This window comes from Pithys albifrons, chromosome 3 (assembly GCF_047495875.1).
Source record: "Pithys albifrons albifrons isolate INPA30051 chromosome 3, PitAlb_v1, whole genome shotgun sequence".
Lineage (NCBI taxonomy): Eukaryota > Metazoa > Chordata > Aves > Passeriformes > Thamnophilidae > Pithys > Pithys albifrons.
This window is the reverse complement of record NC_092460.1, coordinates 33,187,872-33,210,736: the sequence shown is the minus strand read 5'-3', so window position 1 is coordinate 33,210,736 and position 22,865 is coordinate 33,187,872. Positions and strand designations below refer to the sequence as shown.

Here is a 22,865-nt window from a genome sequence, read left to right as displayed (position 1 = left end):
GAAAGCAATTTCCCTTTGTGTCAGTGTATTTATGGTAATATCTTTCATTAAATTGTAACTCTGACTTATAATCTCTCTTGTGGTGGGTCCATTTCTCCTGCCGGTTTATCTTTAAACCAGCACATTCTGTCAAGTCATTTAACTTGAAGTTATTTACAGAAATGTGAGATTGCAAAAATGTCACCATTTTTATTTACAGAGCCACTTCTTTCATGTCCCCAAGGTTTATCTCCCCACTGAAGAACGCAAGCTTTTGTCCCTGCAGAGTACCTTTAGCTACAGAAAAGCAAGCTGGATTGTGTGTTGCCTTGCTCCTAAACTAGCATCTCCAGCTTAACTGGGCTTTTATCATGCAGTTGTCACAAGTTAATATTTTACATGATTCTGCTAGCCTTCCTTCCCCATGGAGCTGACAATATACAAGGCAAAAACAAACCTGTAAAAAATCAAACCACATTTGCTAAGAGACCTTAACAGAGGTTTTGATTTCAGGAGCTACATGTTTTCATAATAGGCACTTTGTCTTCAAATCTGTAAGAGCAAAACTCTGGCTTGTCAGTTGGGACAGGATTCTGTGCCTAAGCTGAAATTTGAGTTGGTGTCTGAGAGGAGGAAAAAATGTAAACCCACAGTAAATACACCATTTGTTGGTAGCAGCAGGTATTTTGATGTATGTAGCTTACTTCATACAGTATATTAAAGGTGTATTTGTGATTAATCCTGTTATGGCTAAGAGGATGAAAGGAAAAGAGTATTTTTTTTAAATTCATCCAGTACAGTGTACTTCTGTATTGGCTCTTGTCAAAAACATCTGCTACCCAAAGCACATCCCTTTAGATCAGCGTCACCTTCTCTTATGGAGAATGATGACAGCTTCCTGGTCTGCTGCTTCTGCTTTTTATCCTGCTTTTCTCACCACATTTTTGTCTCTGAGATCTCCCCTGTGTAGTCTCTGGGCCTCCCCACCTACTGCTGCTATTCTTCAGTCTTTATTAGCATCTCTTTCTAGTTGGTATTTTAATCACAGTTTGGAGATCAGTTGATACTCCCATTAATGCTTTCCTGCCCGCTGTCATGTTGTGTGGAGTTCATGAAGCTTAGCATAGACCTCAGAGACAGAGAGTCATTACAGCCATGCAGGTGAGCACAGATCTCGTTTTGCACCTGTTTCACAGCAATGAAACACTTCTGGCTGCTCTGCTTTATCCCGCTGTGGGGATTTGAATCCTCCATAAAGATGAGACAACCTCCTTCCATGTAAGTGCTGCTCCATTAGTCTGGTACTGGGGTAATTTACACACCTGGAGTGAAATTGAAAGTATTTGAGGAATGAATTACAAGTTTTCAAGGCCAGTTTTTGAACTGTGAAATTATTTGCTCATGATTGGTGTTGGGTAGGAGCTGCAGTTGCTTTGCTGCTGCCTGTTCTTTTGTTGTCTAGATGGCTTTTTCCTCCCTGTAGTAATACTGTGTACTAATGTTCTCCTGATATTCTGATAGCTTTGTTGTGGCTTTGAAGGTATAAGAACACAGGTAAAACAAACTTTGTCAGGAGAGGTAATATTTTTTATTAAAGCAAGGTAGGCTTGGCTGTTGCAGGGTGCTCCTTCCCTGCCAATCCCACAAGACAGGATTCGCTGTTCTCTGTTTTGTGGATGGGGAAGCAAGCACTTATCTAAGGCGATTAGAAGAACCTGAGTTTGCTGACTCAGCAAGTTTGATGACGCAGAGCTGGGAGGAGTGGCCGATACCCCAGAGTGCTGAGCAGCCCTTCGGAAGAATTTTGTCAGGCATGAGAGATGGGCAGAGAAGAACTGTCTGACATTCAACAAAGGCAAGTGCAGGGTCCTACCCTTGGAGAGGAATAACCCCAGGCACCAGCACAGGCTTGAGTCTGACCTGCTGCAAGGCAGCTCTGCAGGGAGGGATCTGAGTGTCCTGATGGACAAGAGGCTGTCCATGAGCAGCAAGTGTGCGTTTGTGGCAGGGAAGGCCAAGGATATCCTGGGATGCATTAGGAGGAGCATTGCCAGCACATTGAGAGAGGTGATCCTACACTTCTGCTCAGCCCTAGTGAAGTGCTGTGTCTAGTTCTGGGCTTCTCAGTAAAAGAGAGATGTGGAGTTCCTGGAGCGGGTCCAGCAGAGGGTGACAAAGATGATGAAGGACTGGAGCATCTCTCTTACAGGGAAAGGTGGAGGGAGCCAAGTCTGTTAAGCCTTGAGAAGAAGTGGTTGGGAAGGGACCTCACTGATGTCTATCAGTATCTGAAGGGAGAATGTCAAGAGGATAGAGCCAGGCTCTGCTTGGTGGTGTCAAGCAACAGGACACAAGGCAATAGGCAAAAAGTGATGCACAGAAAGTTCCACCTTAACAGAAGGAAGAACTTCTTTACTGTGTGGTGACCATGCACTGGAACAGATTGTCCAGAGAGGATGTGGAGTCTCCCTCACTGGAGATATTCCAGAACTGTCTGGACACAATCCTGTGCAATGTGCTCTGGGATGACCCCACTTGGTCAGGAAGGTGGGACCAGATGACCCACTGTGGTCCCTTCCGACCTTACCCAGCCTGGGATTCTGTAAGCCAGAGCAGAACTCCAGTGTAATGAAGATATGATATGCGTTGTAGGTTTGTTTGCCACATCTGAAAGACAAAGCACACAATTCTTCAAGGTTTTAAATGCCTGTATGAGGTATTGGTACATTCTGTATTTCCCTGATGAAAGCCACTGAGTTTCCAGTCTTGTCCATTATAACTGTGGTGAAAGAGGACTTCAGAAAGTTCACTGGCCTAAAAAAGTTTTTCTTTTATCTTTTAGATTGGAGGACTTTAAGCTTGTATTCTGCACTTAATGTACTAACTTCTGAAATTTAACTAACTAGTTGCTAAATTTTAGCAATCAACATGGTCAAAACAGTCAGGGTATGTACCAATCACAGGCAATATGATGTTTACCTGATTTCATCTGAATTATGCTTTGCTCTTCTCTAATCCTTCATGATTAGAATCTTGTTCATACTTATTTTCTGAATAAGTAGGAAGCTTTCCATTATGCCATTGCAGTATTTTTGTAACAGTATTTTCCTTGCATGTCTGAACATGCAAGTGTCCCTTCTTGTTAGACTTCTCTCCAACCCATTATTTATAAGTATGAACACATTTCCTTCTTTTGGTCTCTCCTTTGTTTCAGTGTCTCTTTATTTTTTTTAGTTCACCAAAATACCTTGATTCCAGTCTCAATAAACATGTCATAATGACATTTGTAAGTGGCATCTTAAAGTTAATTTGATATTATTTTAAGGCTCCACAGATCAGGTTTTTGGAAACTCTATAAAAATATTTTGTTAAATATCTCATTAACAGGCCAGGTGTGGGTCATTTTTGCAGTCTCCTTAAAACCTGAGTAAATACAGAAAATCTGTGATACACAGTAACCCTGATTTGACAGCAGTCCAAATGAGTCACTTCAAAACCCTTTTCCCTGTAAATTTATGACTTTTCTTCCATCTTCTGACAAATAGGTTAACATCTTGTTGTACTTTCAAGGAAGCTAAATACAGAACAACTTGCAAAAATGTGGCAGGTATGGATGTGGATTTGATGAGTAGCCTTTCCACCAAAATTCATGGAAGTTCTCTTTCAAAAAGCATTTTCTCTGAAATTATGCCTTCAGAGTCTTTTTCATTTCACTAACATGTGCCTAACTACCACTTACTGGCAGTGCACTCCAAATTCCTGTCAGAAAGAGTAAATTTAAAAAACATGGGTTGGTACTTTAAAATTTGTCTTTTGATTGCCGTGTCTTTATGTTTTGCCTTCAATGGGTGTCTTGCTACTTATTCAAGGGAGAAAAAAGCTGCCTCTGCAAAAATGATGAGCTGAGTGAAAATGATTTTTTTACTTTGGCAATATCTTAAGAGCAATTTGCACTGTGCTTTGATGTTCTTCCCACTCTTTTGAGACTTCCTTTCCTTTGAATGGAGAAGAGGAACTTTATTTTGAGGAAAGGAACAGAAAATAAATCAGTTGCAATAGAGGCTGTATTGCAGCCTGTAGGTTCTCTGGAGTTGGGAATCTTCATTGCCTGTGCTTGGAGTGCCATGGGAAGGCTGTTTTTGCAGATCAGATCCCAGGCATGTGTGTGATGACAGTTAGGATTTCATCGGCCCCACTTACTTAAGATCTTTCTTCAGGTATTTCAACACGTGCAGGTACGAAGTGCTCTGTGTTGGTGTCTCCAGTGGATCAGGCTCAAGGGCAGCAGGAGCCCCAGTGGCATGGCCTGACCTGGCCTCCTGAGTAACTCAGGCTGCAGGGTTTTATTGGCTGATTTCTCAGCCTAATCCAGTTTTGGTACTTGAGCTGCAGCATGTCAGTGCTACAAGGCTGCAGTTCCCAGCCTACAACACACTTTACTACCTCTGGTTACAAAGGACCCTTTATGATAAAGCATTTACTCTACCCCAGTAATGAGTTGCAGTAATTCATTTTTGCATCCCAAATATATCTGATTTCCACCATCCCCAGAAGCATAGATGTGAGAATAGATCTGCTGACTTGGCCTGTCAAAAACTGTGCAATACCAAAATACATCACTGTAGCTTAAAACATTGATTTTCAGCAAATTTGCTGCCTTGGGCTACAATGCAGACAAGACATAAAATATATTACCATACCAAATCATTGAATCCTGTGAACAATTGAAACTGAAATTAAATATAACACATATCCTGATTGCAATCAGAACACTGAGAAATGCTGGCCATTATCCTAAATCTAAAATTCATATGTAAAATAGCCTAAATTTAAATTTCACTATAGAAAGTATAGAATTTTATGGAGAAAATAATTCAATTTCCATCCCCACAGCTGCTTGGGCAATTAATTGAATGGCTGAGCTTTACTTCTGTGCTTTAGGTTCTTTAAGGCACCACTGTGGCAGTGCAAATGGATATAAATTACATCAGTGTTTAGAGACAATGAAAGTCTGAATCTCTGGGGTATCCAATCAGCTGTGCAGACTATTACCTCATCTGCTGGGTCAACACTGAGCTCCTGCTCTTCTCTTAAATTTATTGCAAAATCATGGCAGTATTTTTTGCATTAATTCTTGGACTTCGATGTTTTCCGTATTTGCTGCTTATTCCCAGCCATTACAGTCTGTAATTGCATTTTTGTCAGTATACTCTCCTTTTGTAGATACATGTGTGTGATATGTATGAATATAAAATTACATCGTTAAGCACTTTGGAAGTAACTGACAATGTTGTATCTACCAAGGAAATCTCTGGTGAAAACTCTTCATGTTACAGCTGAATACTTCTTCACAGATACATGTACTTCCTGTTAGGAATTACAGATTTTTTTTATCTGACTAAGGTGTGAGCTTTTGCATTAGAGTCCTTCATATCAACAAAGAGGCCTCAGTAAAAAGCCTTTTTCTTTTGTCTGCCTTCATTTTGGGAACAGGTTCTTGTGCATGGCAGCGCAGAGAAATGCTGAGTACTGTCTGCCTGAAGTCTTGCATCCCATTATGTGATGCTTTTGAAAAGAGTATTACTTCACCTTTTACTGACCCAATATATGAAACTGTGGAGCTATTCCCCGGGCCACTCAATGGGAAGAGACAGACAGGTGCTTGTGGAGAAGTTAAATGTACTGCAAGGTAGTGGATGTGGCTGTGAGAGGCTTCTGGGAGGTGAGGCTGCGCTCCAGGGTGGAATGGCACTTCATGGGGTTTCTTTGGGCATGAGACTCTGGCAGGAGTCACACTGCAGCTTCTGTCTCTAACAACCTGTGTGCTTAGCAGCCAAATGCACTTGGGATTAAAAGCCCTAGAGCAGGAGGGAGTAGCTAACTTGTATAGTGTACTTGCATCGTAGTGGAGGAATGTGGTGCTGGTGATGAGTCACATTCATAATGTCTGAGGATTGAGAGGTCTGAGGGTGTGTTCCATCTCAACCCCTTGCTGACCTGACAGAGTTCAGCTCCTGCCCTGAAGCACAGGGGTTTTGTTCTTGTTCCATAGTGGGATGAGGTCAGTGGCTACATAGCAAGCTTTTAGGTCTGTGTAGACTCCTGTTATATATGAATTACTTCAAGTTCAGTGGAGCTGTAACATTTCTTTGATATAGTGAATTTGGATGTCTGAATTTTAAGTAGGAGTGGGAGAAGTGACTTCAACAAAATACTGTAGCCTGTGACCTACCGCTTCGCCAAACTCGTGGTGAAAGACTTGCCCATTTTGAATTTTAATGTAGAATCATTGCTAATTTTTCTTTAGCATGGTGTTGTAAAACAGCCTCCTCTTCACTTCACTGCAATATTTGGAGTGCAGAATCTGCCAGTCAGTTCTATCTACAAGTGTCCTCTTCAGGCTTAATGAAACCTTGGTGAAAATTTTCACTGCTTCAATGGAAGCTTTGCCACTAGACTATTTAGTGAATGAAAAGTGCAGGCCATTCATTCATTAATATCCACAAACTTTTCAACTGAATCTTATTTTAATTTATGAAAGTTTACAAACTTCACAGGTTTTCAAGATTTTCATACGAAAACTCAATGAAACTTGATGGTTCTGATAAGGTTATTTTGCTTAGGGATTTAGCTCTGAAATGAGCCAATATGATTTTGAAGGGAAAGGTGTCCTGGTTTGGGGTGAGATGGAGTTAATTTTCCTCTTCTTAGCAGTACAGTGCTGTGTTTTGGACTATCAGCCTTGGAGACGTACCAAACAGATAAACTTTATTATGGACTAGCTTTATTAGGGGTGTTTTACATATACTTGGCCTACTTGTCTGTGTTGATGGTAGAAACAGTGAAGGTAAATACCCAAATGTTTCATTGCTTTCCTAAAGCAAAGGAGAAGCTGAGTAAAAAGAGATGAGAATATGTAGGTTGTTGCAGTCCAAGACAGAGTCACATTTGTTTATGGAGAAAGGAGGTGAAAAGAGTACAGGTTTATGTTGAAGGGCATGAAAATGTAATTAGGAGTACAAGAGGAATGTTGCTAAAACGAATCTGTTTAATCTACCAGGTCTCTGCATATTCTGAAGTCATTATACCCTCATTTACTGGGGAAAAAGCACACAGTGTTGTTGTTAACAGTGGCATGATCTAATATCTTATGTTTCCAGGTATCATGAATGGCATGATCAGATCAGCAGAAAAATGGAAGATCTACATGGTCTGCAGTGCAGAATCTTTATTAGTAATACAAAAAACAAAAAAGAACCTAATCTGGTTTTTTAATCACAGGTCATATTTTAAGAGATTATATCCCTAGGGAAAAAACTTTTTATTTTAAATGTGACATTTTTTAGCTGGATAAAATTGAAAAAGAATATAATTACAACATTCACAATATCAATTTACAATCATTTTTTTCTGAGACTGCCCTTTAAAGGCTATCCAGACACAGGTGAAGAGCAACACCACTTGACTCTCTCTCTTTAATTGACTGAGAAAGCTCTAAAAATAGAGATATTGTGGGAAAATGAAACCAGAGTAACATAGTGACAGGATGAGGGGGAATGACTTCAAACTGAAAGAGAGTAGGTTTAGATTAAATATTAGGAAGAAATTCTTTACTGTGAGGGTGGTGAGGCACTGGAACAGATTGCCCAGAGATTGCCTTCTCATCCCTGGAATTGTTCAAGTCCAGGTTGGATGGGGCTTGAGCAACCTAGTGGTCTAGTGGGATGCATCTGTGCCCACGGCAGGGAGTTTTGAACTAGATGGTCCCTTTCAACTCAACTCATTCTGTGACTTTATACATGTCTTATCAAAAGCCAACAACCAACCTGTGCTGTCTTTTTCTGTGAGACTCCTCTTGTGAATAAAGAAAGCTAAAGCAAAAGTTTGGGGAGGATCAAAATCAGACAAGTCAGTTCTAAAAGGGTGGAAGATGATGGTAATTCTTACATGACTTATGTCTTGGTGAAAGAATGAAAAGTAAAGCAGAAGAGTAAATAAAAGAGGCAGAGTGCAGTGGTTTTCTTAGCCAGAGAAACAAGTCTGGCAAGGGATATGTGTTTAGAAATGCTGCGCTCATCTGTCACCTTTGTTGGTGTTATGCTAGCAAGTGATGGGAGTGGGTTTAGCATCAGGCTAATGGAGGACATTTCATCCCTGTTGGGGACTCAGATCTTCATTGGTAAACCCCAAGTCCTTTGTTCTGTTACCCTGTCCTCTTCCAAGTCACAAGGCTCAAATATTTGCTGTTAGGAAACTGTCCCTCCTCAGGCTAGCCTTTAAATTGGGGCTGAGGCAAGCTCCAAAAAGTGGAGTGAAAGCCCTCTAGACCTCAAGCAGCTTGCTGATCTGTAGTGCTTAGCTCTCAGGGACTAATCAATCCAGTGCATCCTCATTGTGTTAACAGCTTCCTGCTGAGTGAGTCATCTGGACATTCATTAGTTTGCCCTGGTTTTGCATTTGGTTTGGGAATTGCTTTTAGTGAAAACATAAAATTAGTTTAACAGGAAGTTCAAAAGCTATTTGTTGGCTCTGACAATATCTTAATAAAATAATATGATGTTGTAGCAGCTACTCTGATTTCACAGAATCACAGAACAACCATAAATAACAGTTGGAAAAGACTACCAGGATCACCGAGTCCAACCTTTGACTGATCACCACATTGTCAACTGAACCATAGCACTCAGTGCCATATTCAGTCATTTCCTGGATGGTGGCTCCACCACCTCCTTGGGCAGTCCATTGCAACACTTGACAACCCTTTCTGTGGAGAAATTCTTGCTGAACCTGTATTTCTGTGGTGTTCTCTTCAGCTGGTAGAAGAGAGTTGCAGTCTATTAAAACTTGTCATTGTCTTCTCCGAATTGCAGCCTCTAACAGGGGGCAGCACATCAGTGTTTTAAACCTCTTAACTCGGGGAATGTAATTACAGCTCCAAGCTGGGGAAGCTGAGGGGTCCGGGTGGATGGCAGAGCTGTCCAGGGTCCTGACCCACCAGACCCTGCACTAAAGCATGTAATAAGCAGTATCTGGTGACCAAGTGTCATGGGTGGCACTGACTGGGGTGGGAGTTGGACTGGATGATGTGAGTTCTATGAGACTAAAAGCAAGGGAAGCCCCAAGTCAATGACAAAAGGTGTGCCTTTGTGTGAAGTGATTTTCAGATTGTGATGTGTGAACTGTGCTGTCTCAGTCTCAGGCTGGGTTTGGTCCCTGCAGCCCAGCCTGCTTGGTTGTGCTCTCAACAGAGGAGCTAGCCCTAAATGAATTTTCACAGCATCATTTAGTTGGAAAAGACCTCCAGTTGAGTCCAACCTTTTGACTGAGCACCAAATGTCATGTCCAGTCATTTCTTGAACACTTCCACCTCCCTTGGCAGACCATTCCAATGCCTGACAAGCCTATCAGTGAAGAAATTAATCCTGATGTCCAACCTGAACCTCCCCTGGCACAGCTTGAGGCCATTTCCTCTTGTCATTGGTTACCTGAGGGAAGAGACTGACCCCCACCTGGCTCCACCCTCCTTTTAGGTAGTTGTAGAGAGCAATAAGGCCCCTCCTGAGCTTCCTCTTCTCCAAGCTAAACACCCCCAGCTCCCTCAGCTGTTCCTCATAGCTCCTCTGTGTTCCATACTCTCTACCAGCTATGTTGCTCTTCTCTGGACAAGGCTTCATGTAGCCTTGCAACAAATGACACTCTGCTTGCTTTTTATGGAATCTGTGCCCTTACATAATGAAACTACACTTTTCCCTATTTTAATCTTACATTACTGTCATTACTATTGATATAGAAATGATTGTTATTTATTCAAATCAGCTATGAAAAGTTATTAATTAATTACTCTTATGTCCCTGTATGGAAGTACATTTTAAGGAGTTTTGTTTTCATTACTGGAAAAAAATAAGTAGTTAATGTAAACTTCATTCATTCTGTTATTGTAGTGGCCAATCCCCTCAACCTCCTTGGACTTCTTATCTTCTGTTTTCATAACCTTTAGACATGACATTACATTACATGGCACTGCACTTCTCTTTAATTGCTTCCTTGTTTAGTAAACATGCCTTTTTAAACAGTTTGGTAGTCACTCATTATATTTAAATCCTATTATGCTGCTAACCTTTTTTTACTTTTCAAGAAGGTGTTCTGACCTTGGCTTTACGTTTCTGCAGAAAGATGGCCCTTAAGAAAGATAGTGCTCTAGATGAAGACCTATACCCTTGTTTTACGTGCAGTGCTTAGAATTCTTCGTGTTGTTTTCTATTATTTGCTTTTCAACCCTTTCATGTCAACTTTTTTTGTGTTGTTAGTTCCATGAGCCAAATCATTTGCCATCCAGTTTTCTGGGTGAAGGATAGACTAAAGATGTAAGATACATATTGATACAGGCTTCTGACCTGGCCCAGATGGTGCTTGGTACATTTATTGATTCCTCAAACTGTTTCTTACTTCCTCTAGTGTGTTTTATGCATTTGATTTGACTGTGTGTTATGGAGGCAGTGGGGAAAGTGGTTGCTCACTTCTCTGGATTCATGCAATTGTTTCATCCAAGTCAGGAGTGCATTTAATTGAACCCTCTCTATCTATATGTTGGATTTTTAAAACTGTTTCTAGGCAGCTCAGATCATAAGGCTTCTCCATCCAATCTCTACCCATAAACTATTCTAAACACCTGGAAACACCAGAGCCCCTAAAATGTTTCCTGTTGTGGTTCCCTTTGCTGTTTATCTATACTTAATTGGAATAAGAGGAAATTATTTGTTTCTTACCAGAATAGATTGGTAAGCAAATCTTCATATGCATCATAAAATTTGGAATTTTCAAAGTCTAAAACTTGTCTTAAAATAGTTACTTGTTTCCTCTTATTCTATAAGGTAAGAGAAGCTTTCTTAAGAGCTTAATTTTTCTCAATAATAGAGGAGAAAAAAAATTAAGTCTGCAAGTGTTAAACATCATCAGTGCTTCCATGCTGCCAGAAACCAATCTCAGTGTTTAAACTCCACTCAAACTGTAATTGCAATTTTCCTGGAGAGATCAATCCTTTCTAGTTGCCTTTGATGTCTTTTTAAGCAGTGAATCTCAATAAGCATCATTGATTCACCTGAGCTATTTAAAGGTAAAGCAAAGGCAAAGAACACGTGTTGATTAGAGGGTCTTTTCCTGGATGAAGTTCATTGTTTAATATACCAGTAAAATGGAAAATGTATTGCTTTTAAGACAGCCTAAAAAATTAAAGCCAAAGTTTTAACTCTGGCATCTCACATGATAACTAAATCCTTATTTTGGTGTCAGTATAAGCTGATTGATTTCCTTTAGTGTCGCTCCTTACTCATATCAGCGAAATTCGGAAAGCCACTCCTTTGTATAAGTGTTATTGTCCTTTATACAAGTAGAATTGGAAGCTCTTTGTGGTTTTTTATTGCATATACTGTGTCCTACTAATAAGATTTTACAGAGCATTGTGTTTCTATAGCTGTTTAGTAAATCAACCACATACATGTGGACGGGTCTCCTGACACCTTCCTCAGAGTCCTCCTGCTGCTCTTTCCTCCCTTCTCCCATGTTCAGTGCAGGCTGCTGTTGCCTTCCACAATTGTTTGTGTTCTGCTCATGTGGTTGTAGAAACATTCATCCTGCATCAGTTCTGCAGGGTTGGAATGGCTCTTAAAATGCTTAGGAATTGTGCATTTGATTGTGGATCAGTCCTGGCAATAACCTTGTGTATATGAAACAGTGTTCAGAAATCCTTTGTAAAGCTGGGAAAATGAGTAGTACCCCTTACTGGTCTTGCAAAATTTCTGAGTATTTTCTGTCTCTGTTGACTATGTGTTGTCCCATGCTGTCATGAGAGAGGGCATTGTCTACTTTTCCCACACCAGACATAAGTAAGCAGATACCCTGCAATTTTCCAAATTCTGTTCTGTTATTGAAAGTTTGTTACTGAAACTGTCCATCCTGAAATCACTGAGGGGAAAAGTACAGGCAGAGCTGGAGGACTTTGGCACTTGGTTGTCATATTACTTGTTTTCTATCTACATTTCTCTACCTGTGATGTAATAGTTATTTACTTTAACAAAGACCTTTGTGCATAAAAGTTACAGTGTGTGCCAACACAGAGGAACTTCCTCAGCTAGGACATTATGAAGTGCAATGCAGGCAGGAGGTTAGTTAAAAAGTTTATACTGCATTTACCCAGGCCTGCAGAATAACCTACTAAACTGTCATAAAATAGTAACTACTCTTGTTTAATAGACATATATGATAGTAAAAACTAGTTTTCCCCCATGAAGTGATAGTTTGTGCTCACCATTGTCTCCATGAAACATCTAGTCCAAACTCAAAAAGGTTTTGCTGCACTCTTTTTGGCTTAATCTTAGAGCATTCCATCGATGCAACCCTGGCTTTCACAGGTTGATACGCAGCTTTTTCTCTTCTGCTCAGACTTGGAGCAGGTTAGGAAAGAAACAAGGGGAAAAGTGGAGGATGGGCAAACCATTCAAAAGCAGCACCTGAAGGTTATGTCTCTAAGCCCAAAAGAGAGGGGGCTGCTGCTAAGCATTCAGTATTGTGCAATATGGAGTAACTGCTGGAATACCTGCTCTGCCTACGTGTCGTTCTGCCATTGAGTGCCAGTGAACCAGGAGGCTGTTTAAATACTGCACAGAGCCATCTGATTCTGCTGAAATGTAAGTGGGAGGGTGTTGTGTACTCACCTCCAAGGTGCTGGCAAAGCAGAGCAGGGCTGAGAATCCCACACAGTGGATGGTGTTTTCCTCTGAGCTTGTTGTGGCATCTGGTGTTGTCAGGTGGTCATGGAAGATGAAGGATTTGCTGACTATTTCTGTGGATGTTGGCAGAGCTTAGTGGTTTGACCTATGACTCAAAGTTTATCCTTATCACATAGGATTTAAACAGAAAAAATCAAGTGGGTTACTCAAGTCTATGAGACAGTGCTGAGGGAAGCCAATAGAGGCAGTTATTTATGAATTCTGGTCAGGCTGTTTCTCAGGGAATTTCTACATTATTTTTACATTTTGTACAGTTTACATGGGACTGGGTGACTCCACAGAACATTTAAATGCAGCTACGTGGGAGGCAGCACTAGTCCTTCATGAGGCCTCCCTTGTGGAAATATTGGAAACTATAACATCATCCAGAATAAGAGACACCCTCCCTGCCCCTATAGGCTGACTTCCTTTTTTCCACTAATTATGAAATTATATTTCCTTTTTATAATTTTTAATCCAAAGTTTGGGGTCCCACTGCATTGCAGGTCATAAAGTTTAGATCCAAACATCTTTCAGAACTTTAGAATTTCCCACCCGTTCATGTCTCTTTGTCAGGGAGAAGTCCCTTGACATTCCCAGAGCATTCATGGTTTAAAATACTATATATGATATGCTGTCAATAGTCTGTTTTCTAAAATAAACTGTTACAATCTCCAAATGTGCTTTTTTTTTTATAATCACCACTCACTGTATGAAGGCCAACTCCTTTGAATTAAATGCCACAGTAGCAATTTGAAATGTTCTTTCAATTCACAGCAAGTACTCCCTTGTAGTGCCTTCATGCTGAGTGGAAAGCTATTAGAGAGCACACAGATTTGAAGTTCCTGCTTAAAGTACAGCTTGAACTGAAAGTGACTGCCAGCCAGTCACTGGAACTCTGTGGTGTACGTGAATATTGCAGGTATGTTACAAAGTGTTCTCTCTTTTGTGTGTGGTTGCTCTGCAGCTGATACCCCCTGTATCCTGTTCACATAGAAGAGGGTGTCCTGTAGCAGCACAGCAATGCATTCTGTCTCCCAAGTGGTCTTTTGCAGCCCTGTGTCCACATATAAATATTTTATGACATACTAATCTCATGGAAAACAGTATTGCCTTAAATATCTATTTGTGAAGAGCAGAGAGTTTACATAAGCTTGAGTGTTTGTTTAATTCCACTTCAGTTCTGAATAAAGACACCACAGTCACGACTGAGACGTGCTTGAATGGACCTGCAGAGAACCTTGTCCCACCTGGACAAATTCTCTTTGGCACAAGCAATGAGTTTCAGGTTTCAAATCGTGTTAGTTGGCAGTGCCAAAACAAACTGAAGAAGGTAGCTAAAGGTCCATTGTGGGATCTCCTCCTTATCTCCTAGAGGGATCTCATATTTAGTCACAGTTTCTCCTTCTAATAATCGTTTTGTAATCAGTCCCACCTGTTCCAGTGAGAGAATGTAGATTTAAATAAGATACACAGAAGAAGTTGTTTGCTATGAGGGTGGTGAGACACTGGAACAGGTTGCCCAGAAAAGCTTTGGATGCTTTACCCCTGGGAGTGTCCAAGGCCAGGTTGGATGGGGCTCTGAGCAACCTGGTCTAGTGAGAGGTGTTCCTGCCTGTAGCAGGGGGTTCAGAACTGGATGATCTTTAAGGTCCCTTCCATCCCAAACCATTCTATGATTGAATTTGTCTGTTACCTGGCTGCCAATGGATACTCCTTGCTGGGGCTCCTGTAGCTGGATCAGGGTAGGATTGAGTGAAAATGCACGGAACCACAGCCACCTCCCACATTCCCCTGCAGAGAATACACCATCCCTGACACTGATGGTTTTTGGAGCCTCTTGCCGTCAAGATGTCATGTCTTGACAGCTCTGTGGGTGGAACAAAAGGGCACATCAGACTGAGGATGATTTGTAAACAATGAAGAAGGAGCTTTTGCCATCCTGCCATCTTTGACAGTGTGAAAACCAAGGTCACCTTACCTGTGGCTGACACACGGCTGTCCTTCAGTGTTAACCTCATCTTTATGCAAAAGTGCAAGAAAATAAGAGCTGAATTTGGCTGCTCATGAACTCTCAGGGTTTTGCTGGCTCCTTAGGAAATTCAGTAGGACAACACCCTTCTCATCATGATGCCACCTTCTTAAAAGGGACAGTAAAATCACGCCACCTCTTGCAAATTCAAAATGCTTATTTAGAAAAGAAATTATTCTAATTTATGCTCTCAGTGTTTTCAATGATTTTGACATCTTAAGCTTTAAATCAGAGGCTGAATACTGTAATTTTTCCTGTTTTTCCAGTAAGAACTTGGTTGCTGATTAAAGTCTCTGGCAGGGAGTGGGCAAAAATTAATGCATTAACAACCTAACAATGAAATCAAAGTGATTTAGAGTAGCATTATCTAAAATAAATTATTTTTGTTAGTACTGTGTAATGTTCTTTTAACAGATGACAATGATTTATTTCTACTTAGGTGAATGATGAAACTAATCAGTGAATTGCTGGAGAGATGCTTTGTTAAATTAGTCCCATATTCAGTTGGGAGTCTTTAATCTATTGCTCTGTGTGCTTATTTGTCATTGAATTCGCGAGGGGATGTGCAGGGTCTTTTGTTTACATGAATATGAGCTAGAACATCTTTGATTATCAGTGGAGTTTCATTGTTTTAAACCAGGGAAAATGAGACAATGGGGCCTTTCCATCCTTGATTTTGTTTGTAGATGCCTTTTAAAAAACACCTTATGCAACCCTTTCAAAATTACTTGACTTGTTTTTAAAGGGAATTAATCCTGCTTATTTCCATCCAATATGCAAGGTGCTTTTAGTTAAGAGTATTTGCAGGTTCTTTGGTAGTGATTAGTTAAACTTGGGAAGAGTTGGTAATTTATTTGTACATTTTCTCTGTTACACCAGATAAACTGATGCTGCACTGTTTTTTCTAGTCCACTCACAAGACTCTGACCATCCATGAAATTTTATGAATGAATAAAATAACAAATGTGTTGACAATGAAAAGAGCAGAGTTTCAGGAAGCTAATATTAGTGGAAATGCTTTTATAACAACTTTACTATCCAAAGCCAGCATTCATTAGACCAGCTTACAGTTCTAAGGATTAAAACAACTGAGTTTTCTGTGAGCATTTAGCATAAATGACAGCTGGGTCACTACAATGTGAGAACTTTCACGCAGTCAACTATGAACTGACAATTTGCCTAGCAAAGAGTTATGCTGTGGGAGGTTGAGAAGGAAAGTATGAGAAAGTTTTTGAGAGTCCTGTAAAACATATTTGGCTGGTCATAGAAACCTACAAGCCAACTTGGGTTTACTATGTAGTATTATCACCCTAAAACTATAGCACTCTTGACTGAAAATTGCATCATTGAAATTACTATGTCCAGGTCTATTTAAAAAAAAAAAAAGGTAGTAAAACCATTTTCATTCCAGAGCAAGTTGAAACACTGTTTCAACGTTTTGACCCCCCCCCCCAACAACATTCAAAACATCTGAAAACCAATCACCCATACCATGAAAGCAGCATTAGATCACTTGGCACAAGGAAACAAATCATTATTAGAGTCCATCTTTGATGTTATTTACCCTTAGAAGAAAAAAATAACTCCAAGTGTTGATAATTAATTCTTAATTTCAACCTTAAACCCACAGTGCATACTCTGACAAGCAAATATTTGGAACAGCTCAGGATGCAGGGAAACATCTCAGGAGCCCAGTAGTGACGTGTTTCCCCATCAGTAATAACAAGCGAGTAATTCTACTGTGTCATAGGGCTAGAACTACCTTTCAGTTAATTGTGTTGTAATTTTGCTTAAGGTCTTTGCTCCTTCTATTTTGGAGAACCCAAATGAGCTGAATGCTGATGGGAAGTCACAGAATGAAGCCCACAACATTTTAATTTTGAAGAACCTCTAAGTGCTGTCTCAGGAAGCATCCTTTGGATGGGGAGGGGAGGGGTGGGAAGTGTGCCATAGCACCAAGGTCCTGCATGGGCTGGGTACGCTGCTCCTAAATTGATTACAGGATGGTGATTTTTCCAAAAATTTAAAAGCCCTGGAGCCTGTTTTTCTGAAAGAGGGAAAGGAGAAATGCATTTTGTAGAGAGAGAAAAAGCAGCCATATGTTTTGTAGTTGCTTATGGCAACACTTGAGCTTAAGACTTGTATGATTTGTGTGACCAGTCAGTTTGTGTTTGTTTGGACAAAGAGTTCCCGAAATGTTCCTGCAGTCTCAGCCGTAGTACAGATCTGTGACTTAAATGTCTGAAGAAAAGTCATGTGCAAGATAACAAATCCAGGTTTCTCCCAGGTCATCCTAAGCAATTGCTCTCCATTAAGCTCAAAGCTGCTGAAATGCCACTAAGCAGCAGGGACACTTAATCCTTTGGCCTTTACAACCCCATTATAGGACTGGAACTGTGTATTTTGCTTTATGCCTGTAGAAACTTTGCAAGTATGGTTTTCTGGAAAATGGATCTGTAGGACATTTTAACCTAAATGGTGCTGTGTGGACTCTGATGTCTGTGCCATGTCCGGAGTTTTCAGTATTTTGCTAGGTGAGACAAAAGTCTGAGGGCATTGTGGCTTTTTACAGAGAGCTGTGTTCAGCCTGGTTTTCCTCTTATGTCCATAGAGTGAGTAATTTCTTCACAAGTTATGCAGAAGGACAACCACCACGGTGATTTTATCTGCCCCTTCTACTTTCCTCTGACTCCTTCACATCATCTTGTCAGCCCTGACCTTGTTCTTTTGCTTTTTTTAGTCTCTCTGAAGTGATATGTAACCCCTTAAGATTTGATCTAAACTTGGGAATTGTTTTGTTGTTAATCAGTAGCTATAACTAGGCAGGCTGTGATTAAGTAGCTGCACTGTGAAACTTGTAGGCTTGGTTATTCCTTTGTTCTAAGGAAAAGGGAACACAATCCCAAGATGAATGGGCTGTTTGGATGAGAGCCACTGGGAGTGAAGTCAGCAGGACTGAGCAGTAAATTGGGGAGGTAATTCAGCAACCACCAACCCAACCACCTTAAAACAGGGAAGAACTGGTGCGTTCAGACTAATTAACATGATAAACAAGAGAGATACCTAGCAAATAAGGATTTCGGTACTAATTAATGAAAAATATACGTAATTTGTAACTAATTTCTAACATTTATTAATGTTGAATGTTGCCGTTGTTTGTTAAAATGTATACATGGTGTAAAGTTTTCATGATGGGCGATTTGTGGGTTGCCACCCAGTTCCCAACTTTGCACAAACTGCAACATAAAATAGAAATGCCTCACCTAGGGTGTGTGAATTGGCAAAGCACACCTGGGAACAGACCTGTGTTCAGGATATCAGAGAAGGACAAGAGTTTCAGAGCTTCACAGGCTTTTCGAAACCAAAGCATGTATGCAAACGACAACTGATATTATCATCTTTGAAAATAACAGGATATGAATCTCCCTTGAAGGACAGCAAGTCATCTCAAGCAATATCAAAAGTTGCTTGCAACTCAAAGAATTTAGTAACTCCTAAACGTTTATTTTGGAGGTCTAAAGCCACTCAGCGTGTGCTAAAGGCACAGAATTTATGTGACAGTGTGCACTGCTCTTAAAGCAAGAGGTAATGGCTGCTGCCTTTGTGCTTTGTCACAGCCTTGCCTTTGTATAACTAGTTGTCTTGGAAGGTGCTTTGATATATCTTGAATGAGAAAGAAACTGGTACTTATAAAACATTTTTCTTCTGTATTTCCTCTAATTCCCACCCCCTGCATCATTCCTTTAGTGAGTATGTTAGCTCTCATTTGGTCAAGGGTACCTCAGAGAGGAGTTGTCCTTTGAATCTCAAGATATGCTCCTAGTTCAATAACTGTAAATTTAAAAATGTTCTTGAGAAGGCAGGTGCAGGACAGGAATTCAGCTGCACACTTAGTACTGCTCCACCGTGCTATCAGTGGGTTCCTTACTGTGGCAGGACCTCAGGAAACTAGAATTTATTTTTCTGCTTTGGCATTATCTTAATCCATAGTTAGGACAAGAAAAATGTTTTAATGTTTTTCATTTTAAAGCAAGTTGTGACTTTATCCTAGCTGAACAGAGCCTTAATTTTCTGAGAAAAGAAGACAAAACAAATCTAAGGACGAAAAGAAATAAGGCAGCGGGAATAAGTCCTAACAAGCAGAGTTTGTGCTGTAACACTGGGTCTGTTTTCTGGACCACATACTGTGTTGCAATGCCTGGTGAATACATGATGTAATGTCAGATGTTGCTCTGTACGTGTGAGTGAGGCCCAAGTGCTGCCGTTCTGCCTCGTCCTCCCAGAGAGTTCTGCGATGCTGCATCCTGTCGCTGTGGCATCTGCATTCTCAGAGGTCTGGGCAGTACCTTCTGTCTCTACTGCAAAGTCAGGTTTTGACAGGTTTGATAAATAAAAATCCCTGCACTGTTTTTTGCATGAGGAGAATAGTAACTCTTGTATTGCGGACAAATCCCATTCTGTTACTAAATCACACTGCTCTAAGTTCATGTCTCTTAGTCACCGTTTTTTACATGCTGGGCTGCACTGATATGCTGTGTTCTGCTTAAGAGATTGTCCCAACCTCACTAAAGATGAAGCATTTGGGGTTGACAGGAAGATGTCCCACCTGTAGTTTTGAGATCCTCTGGAATGAAGACTATGGAGATCTAATTTATTGATGTGTTTGATGTACAGGATAGCATGACAATTTGACCTTGTGCTTTTATAACCTGCTAAGCGACTACAAGAGCTCCTTAGCTAAAATAGTCCCTTTCTAATTTTAATTTATTCTGTGTTTGGGCAGCTGACAGTTTAAGGAGCTGCTGTCAAGCTACAAATATCTTTGCCTAAGGCTTTGGGCTGACCTGTCCCAGCAACACAACCATGGAGGGAGCCAGGGTGACTCCAGATTCTCAGTGCGCTCCTGTCATCACCTTGTTCCCTGTTCCTTTCTTCCTTTCTTCCCCAGAGATGTCTATTGTATATCAGCTCAGGAAGGTCACTTTTATGGATTTTATTTTTTTTGTTGTGCTATTTCCCCTGTGTCCTTACAGCTTGCCTAGTAGGCTCATGGACTGCCTGGCTTGGTCAGTATCTGCATCAGAACTTCAGACAGTTTTTGTTTTGCAGAAATATCTTTACCTTCTGTATTATATTTATTACATTATAGTTTGGGGAGTGGGAGTAAGACCTGTCCTACATCTACTTACTTATTTTTCCTTAGCTCCTAATTATCTTTTTTCTTTCCTCACTTTGAACCCTGCCAGCCCCCCTGGTTCTCCAGGAGTGGCTGCTACAAAGCTGTGTGTGTTCTCCTCTGTAAAACCGGTCCTTGTTTTGTGTTGCTAGGCTACCCCCTTCCAGTTGCCACTGAAGAAATGCTCCGTGGTGGGAAATGGTGGGATCCTGAAAAAGAGCGGCTGCGGCAAACAAATAGATCAAGCAGATTTTGTCATGCGGTAAGACAGAAACCTCAGTGACACATTGTCTCCCCTTCCCCCTGCCAAGTCTCAGACTTTTCAAAGCTATTCGCTTGCGATTAATCGCTTAAATTTTGCCTTCGCAGGATGCTTTAGACAGGCGGTTTGGGTAGGAGTGTGAGGAGGGTTTGCCTGCCTTCTGCAGCCGGGGGGTGGGGTGGGGGCAGCCTGCCAGTGCTGAGACTGGGACAGACTGTGCAGTGTCCCCGGGAGGTACCCAGGGACTGATCTTCTCATTGTGCAGTGATAGGCAGGGTCTCATCCTCACATCTGCTCTGTCCTCTGAAACTCAAAATGCCATCTATGCAACCCATTGAACTCAAGATGAGTAGGCACTGATTTATGAGGCAAAGCTTGAGATCTAAGTTGGTCCAAGCTAAAACCTTCCTGTGTTTTCCTTTCCTCTAGCTGAGTGTCTGAGGAAAGGCCAGAGCTCTTTCCTTGATGTAGCGTTTTTGGGGTTCCTCACATTTCCTTTTCCTCCAGCCTGCCTGAATTTATAAGAACCTGTCAGGAGGGATGTTGAACCAGCTACTGCTTTTGTGATTGGATATGGCACTTTCTAGGTCTGCAATCTATAAGGAAGAAAGACAGAAATTAGTTCCTTCCTGTTAAACACGAACAAGAGAAACATTGTGAAGGAGAAACTGGAGGAATGCTCCCAAAGAGAGGAGAAACGGAGTTTCTTTTGGCTTTGACATGGATGCATAATCAACACCCACTTTAGCTTGTCTTCTTATTAGATCTTGATGGCTTATTTGTAAAGCCTTACAAATTTGCTGCACACCAAACAGTATTACTGTAATTTCTACTTTGCAGCTCAAAGACCAAAAATGCCTTTAATGTTAAAGCAAAGAAATAGAACAAACTAAAGGCAAAAGGAAACGTATACTTAGAGCAGAAAATTTAAGGCACAGGGGAGAAAGACAGCACACTGAATGCCATTGCTGCAAAACTCCTTAGGTGTTCCACAGGCTAAATATGAGAAACTGCAGGGTGTATACCATGGTAATAATATCTAGATGCAATGGAAAATTGAAATGCTGTAGGAGCAATCAGTTACAAAAACAATAGAATTTTTTTTAAAAAGAACACTTATTGTAGCTTGATCAGAAAAAAACCCTTTTTCTCTTCAGAGAGGGTAAAGCAACCATTATCTAGACAAAACTTGTTTTGAATTGGAAATAAGTGATAGAGAGTTTCCTGCAAAAATCCAGTTGCTCTCTGCAAGCTGTGTGGTGTTAGTGATGTGCAGTCATATTTATGTTTCAATTCTGTTGGATTAGAAACTAATACACCACTGGGAGAAAACATTTTTACAGCAGGTGAAAGACAGGATTTAGTTGATCTTTTCTAAATCCAATTTCTATAATCTCAGAGCTGAGAGAGAAAGAGCACAATGGTGACTTGCATAACATTTTTCATTTTTTGAAAAGAAATTTGTGTAGTATCTTCAAAGTATTTCTGCAGTGTGAAATGCCATGCCAGGTTTTGCCCTTGTTCTTTTCTTCCATTCACATGGGTTTTGATGTCACTGATGTGTATTTTCATGAGCTTTGTCATAGGACTGCAGCCATCTTCCATCGCATGTTGTAATCACTAAGGTTATTTAATGAGTTTAAACTCATCTCATTGCTGAGCGTCTTCTACAAACACAGTTGTTCCAATATAGAGATTAAAAGAGCAGCCGTTTTCAGCCCCTAAGGCATAGCATGCTGCATCTGCAATGAAAAATGTGTGTGGCATATGGTCTGTGTGTTTCTGTAGTGTGTTTTTTTTCTGATACCTGGCTGTTTTTCAAGTTTGTAATCTTTATTTCTTAGAAAAATATTTGGTCTTCTCCTTTTCTTCCTGCTAACACTTATTTTACAAATGCTGGGTACTAACTCTAGGCCATGTTTTTGTCTCTGTTTGGATGGTGTTTCATTCAAATACTCATTCCTCAGTACCAGATGTAACAGTAAGAAAATTAAAAAGGAGCTGCTTAGGATGAATCTTTTACTGTGCTCCTCACCAGGACAATACTGGGCACTCTGCTGGCCAATTCAAGAAAATAATTAGAAAGGCCAAGTTTCTGTTAACCAGTGATTTCTTCCAGCTTTCTCTGAATACTCAGGCCATTTCTTAATATTTCATGCACTAAAAGGTGGGAATGAGACTTACTGATGAAAGAAATTAGATGTGTTTAAATAATGCATCTGAGACTGGCTTTTGAAAGAATTTTCATTATTTAGATGCTGAGATGATAAAAACAAGGGTGAGATCTTAGCCTTTCATAGCACTTTTAAATAAACTTTAAACAAAAATGGTTTCTTAAAAGCTTCCCCTATAACCTTGTATTTATTCAAATCAGAAAGCATTAAATTGTAATCTGCCAGAGGCATTTATGCCATCTCGTTGCCCTAACGTAAATCACCTACATATCTTCTTTCACAAATATTTGTTTGACTTGCCATTGAAAACTGCTGCTGAGAGAGTTTCTACATTTCTCTCCAAATAGTATTGATCTGATTAATTTGTATCCCACCCAGTGCAGGAGCAGGAAGCAACCTATTGCCAGATTTGATTTTATTTCACTTTACTATGTTATATTACTTTATTTTATGTAAATCTTTCTTGATTCTTAAGGTT

General features: G+C 40.4%; 1 protein-coding gene across 1 annotated transcript in view; it reads left to right on the top strand.

The window, feature by feature from the left end:
* ST8SIA1 (ST8 alpha-N-acetyl-neuraminide alpha-2,8-sialyltransferase 1) overlaps positions 1–22,865 on the top strand; it is a 118,563-nt gene that overhangs the window by 45,442 nt on the left and 50,256 nt on the right. The window contains exon 3 of the mRNA XM_071551278.1: positions 20,104–20,213. Coding sequence (XP_071407379.1) covers positions 20,104–20,213 — 110 coding nt within the window. The remainder of the gene's footprint in view (positions 1–20,103; positions 20,214–22,865) is intronic.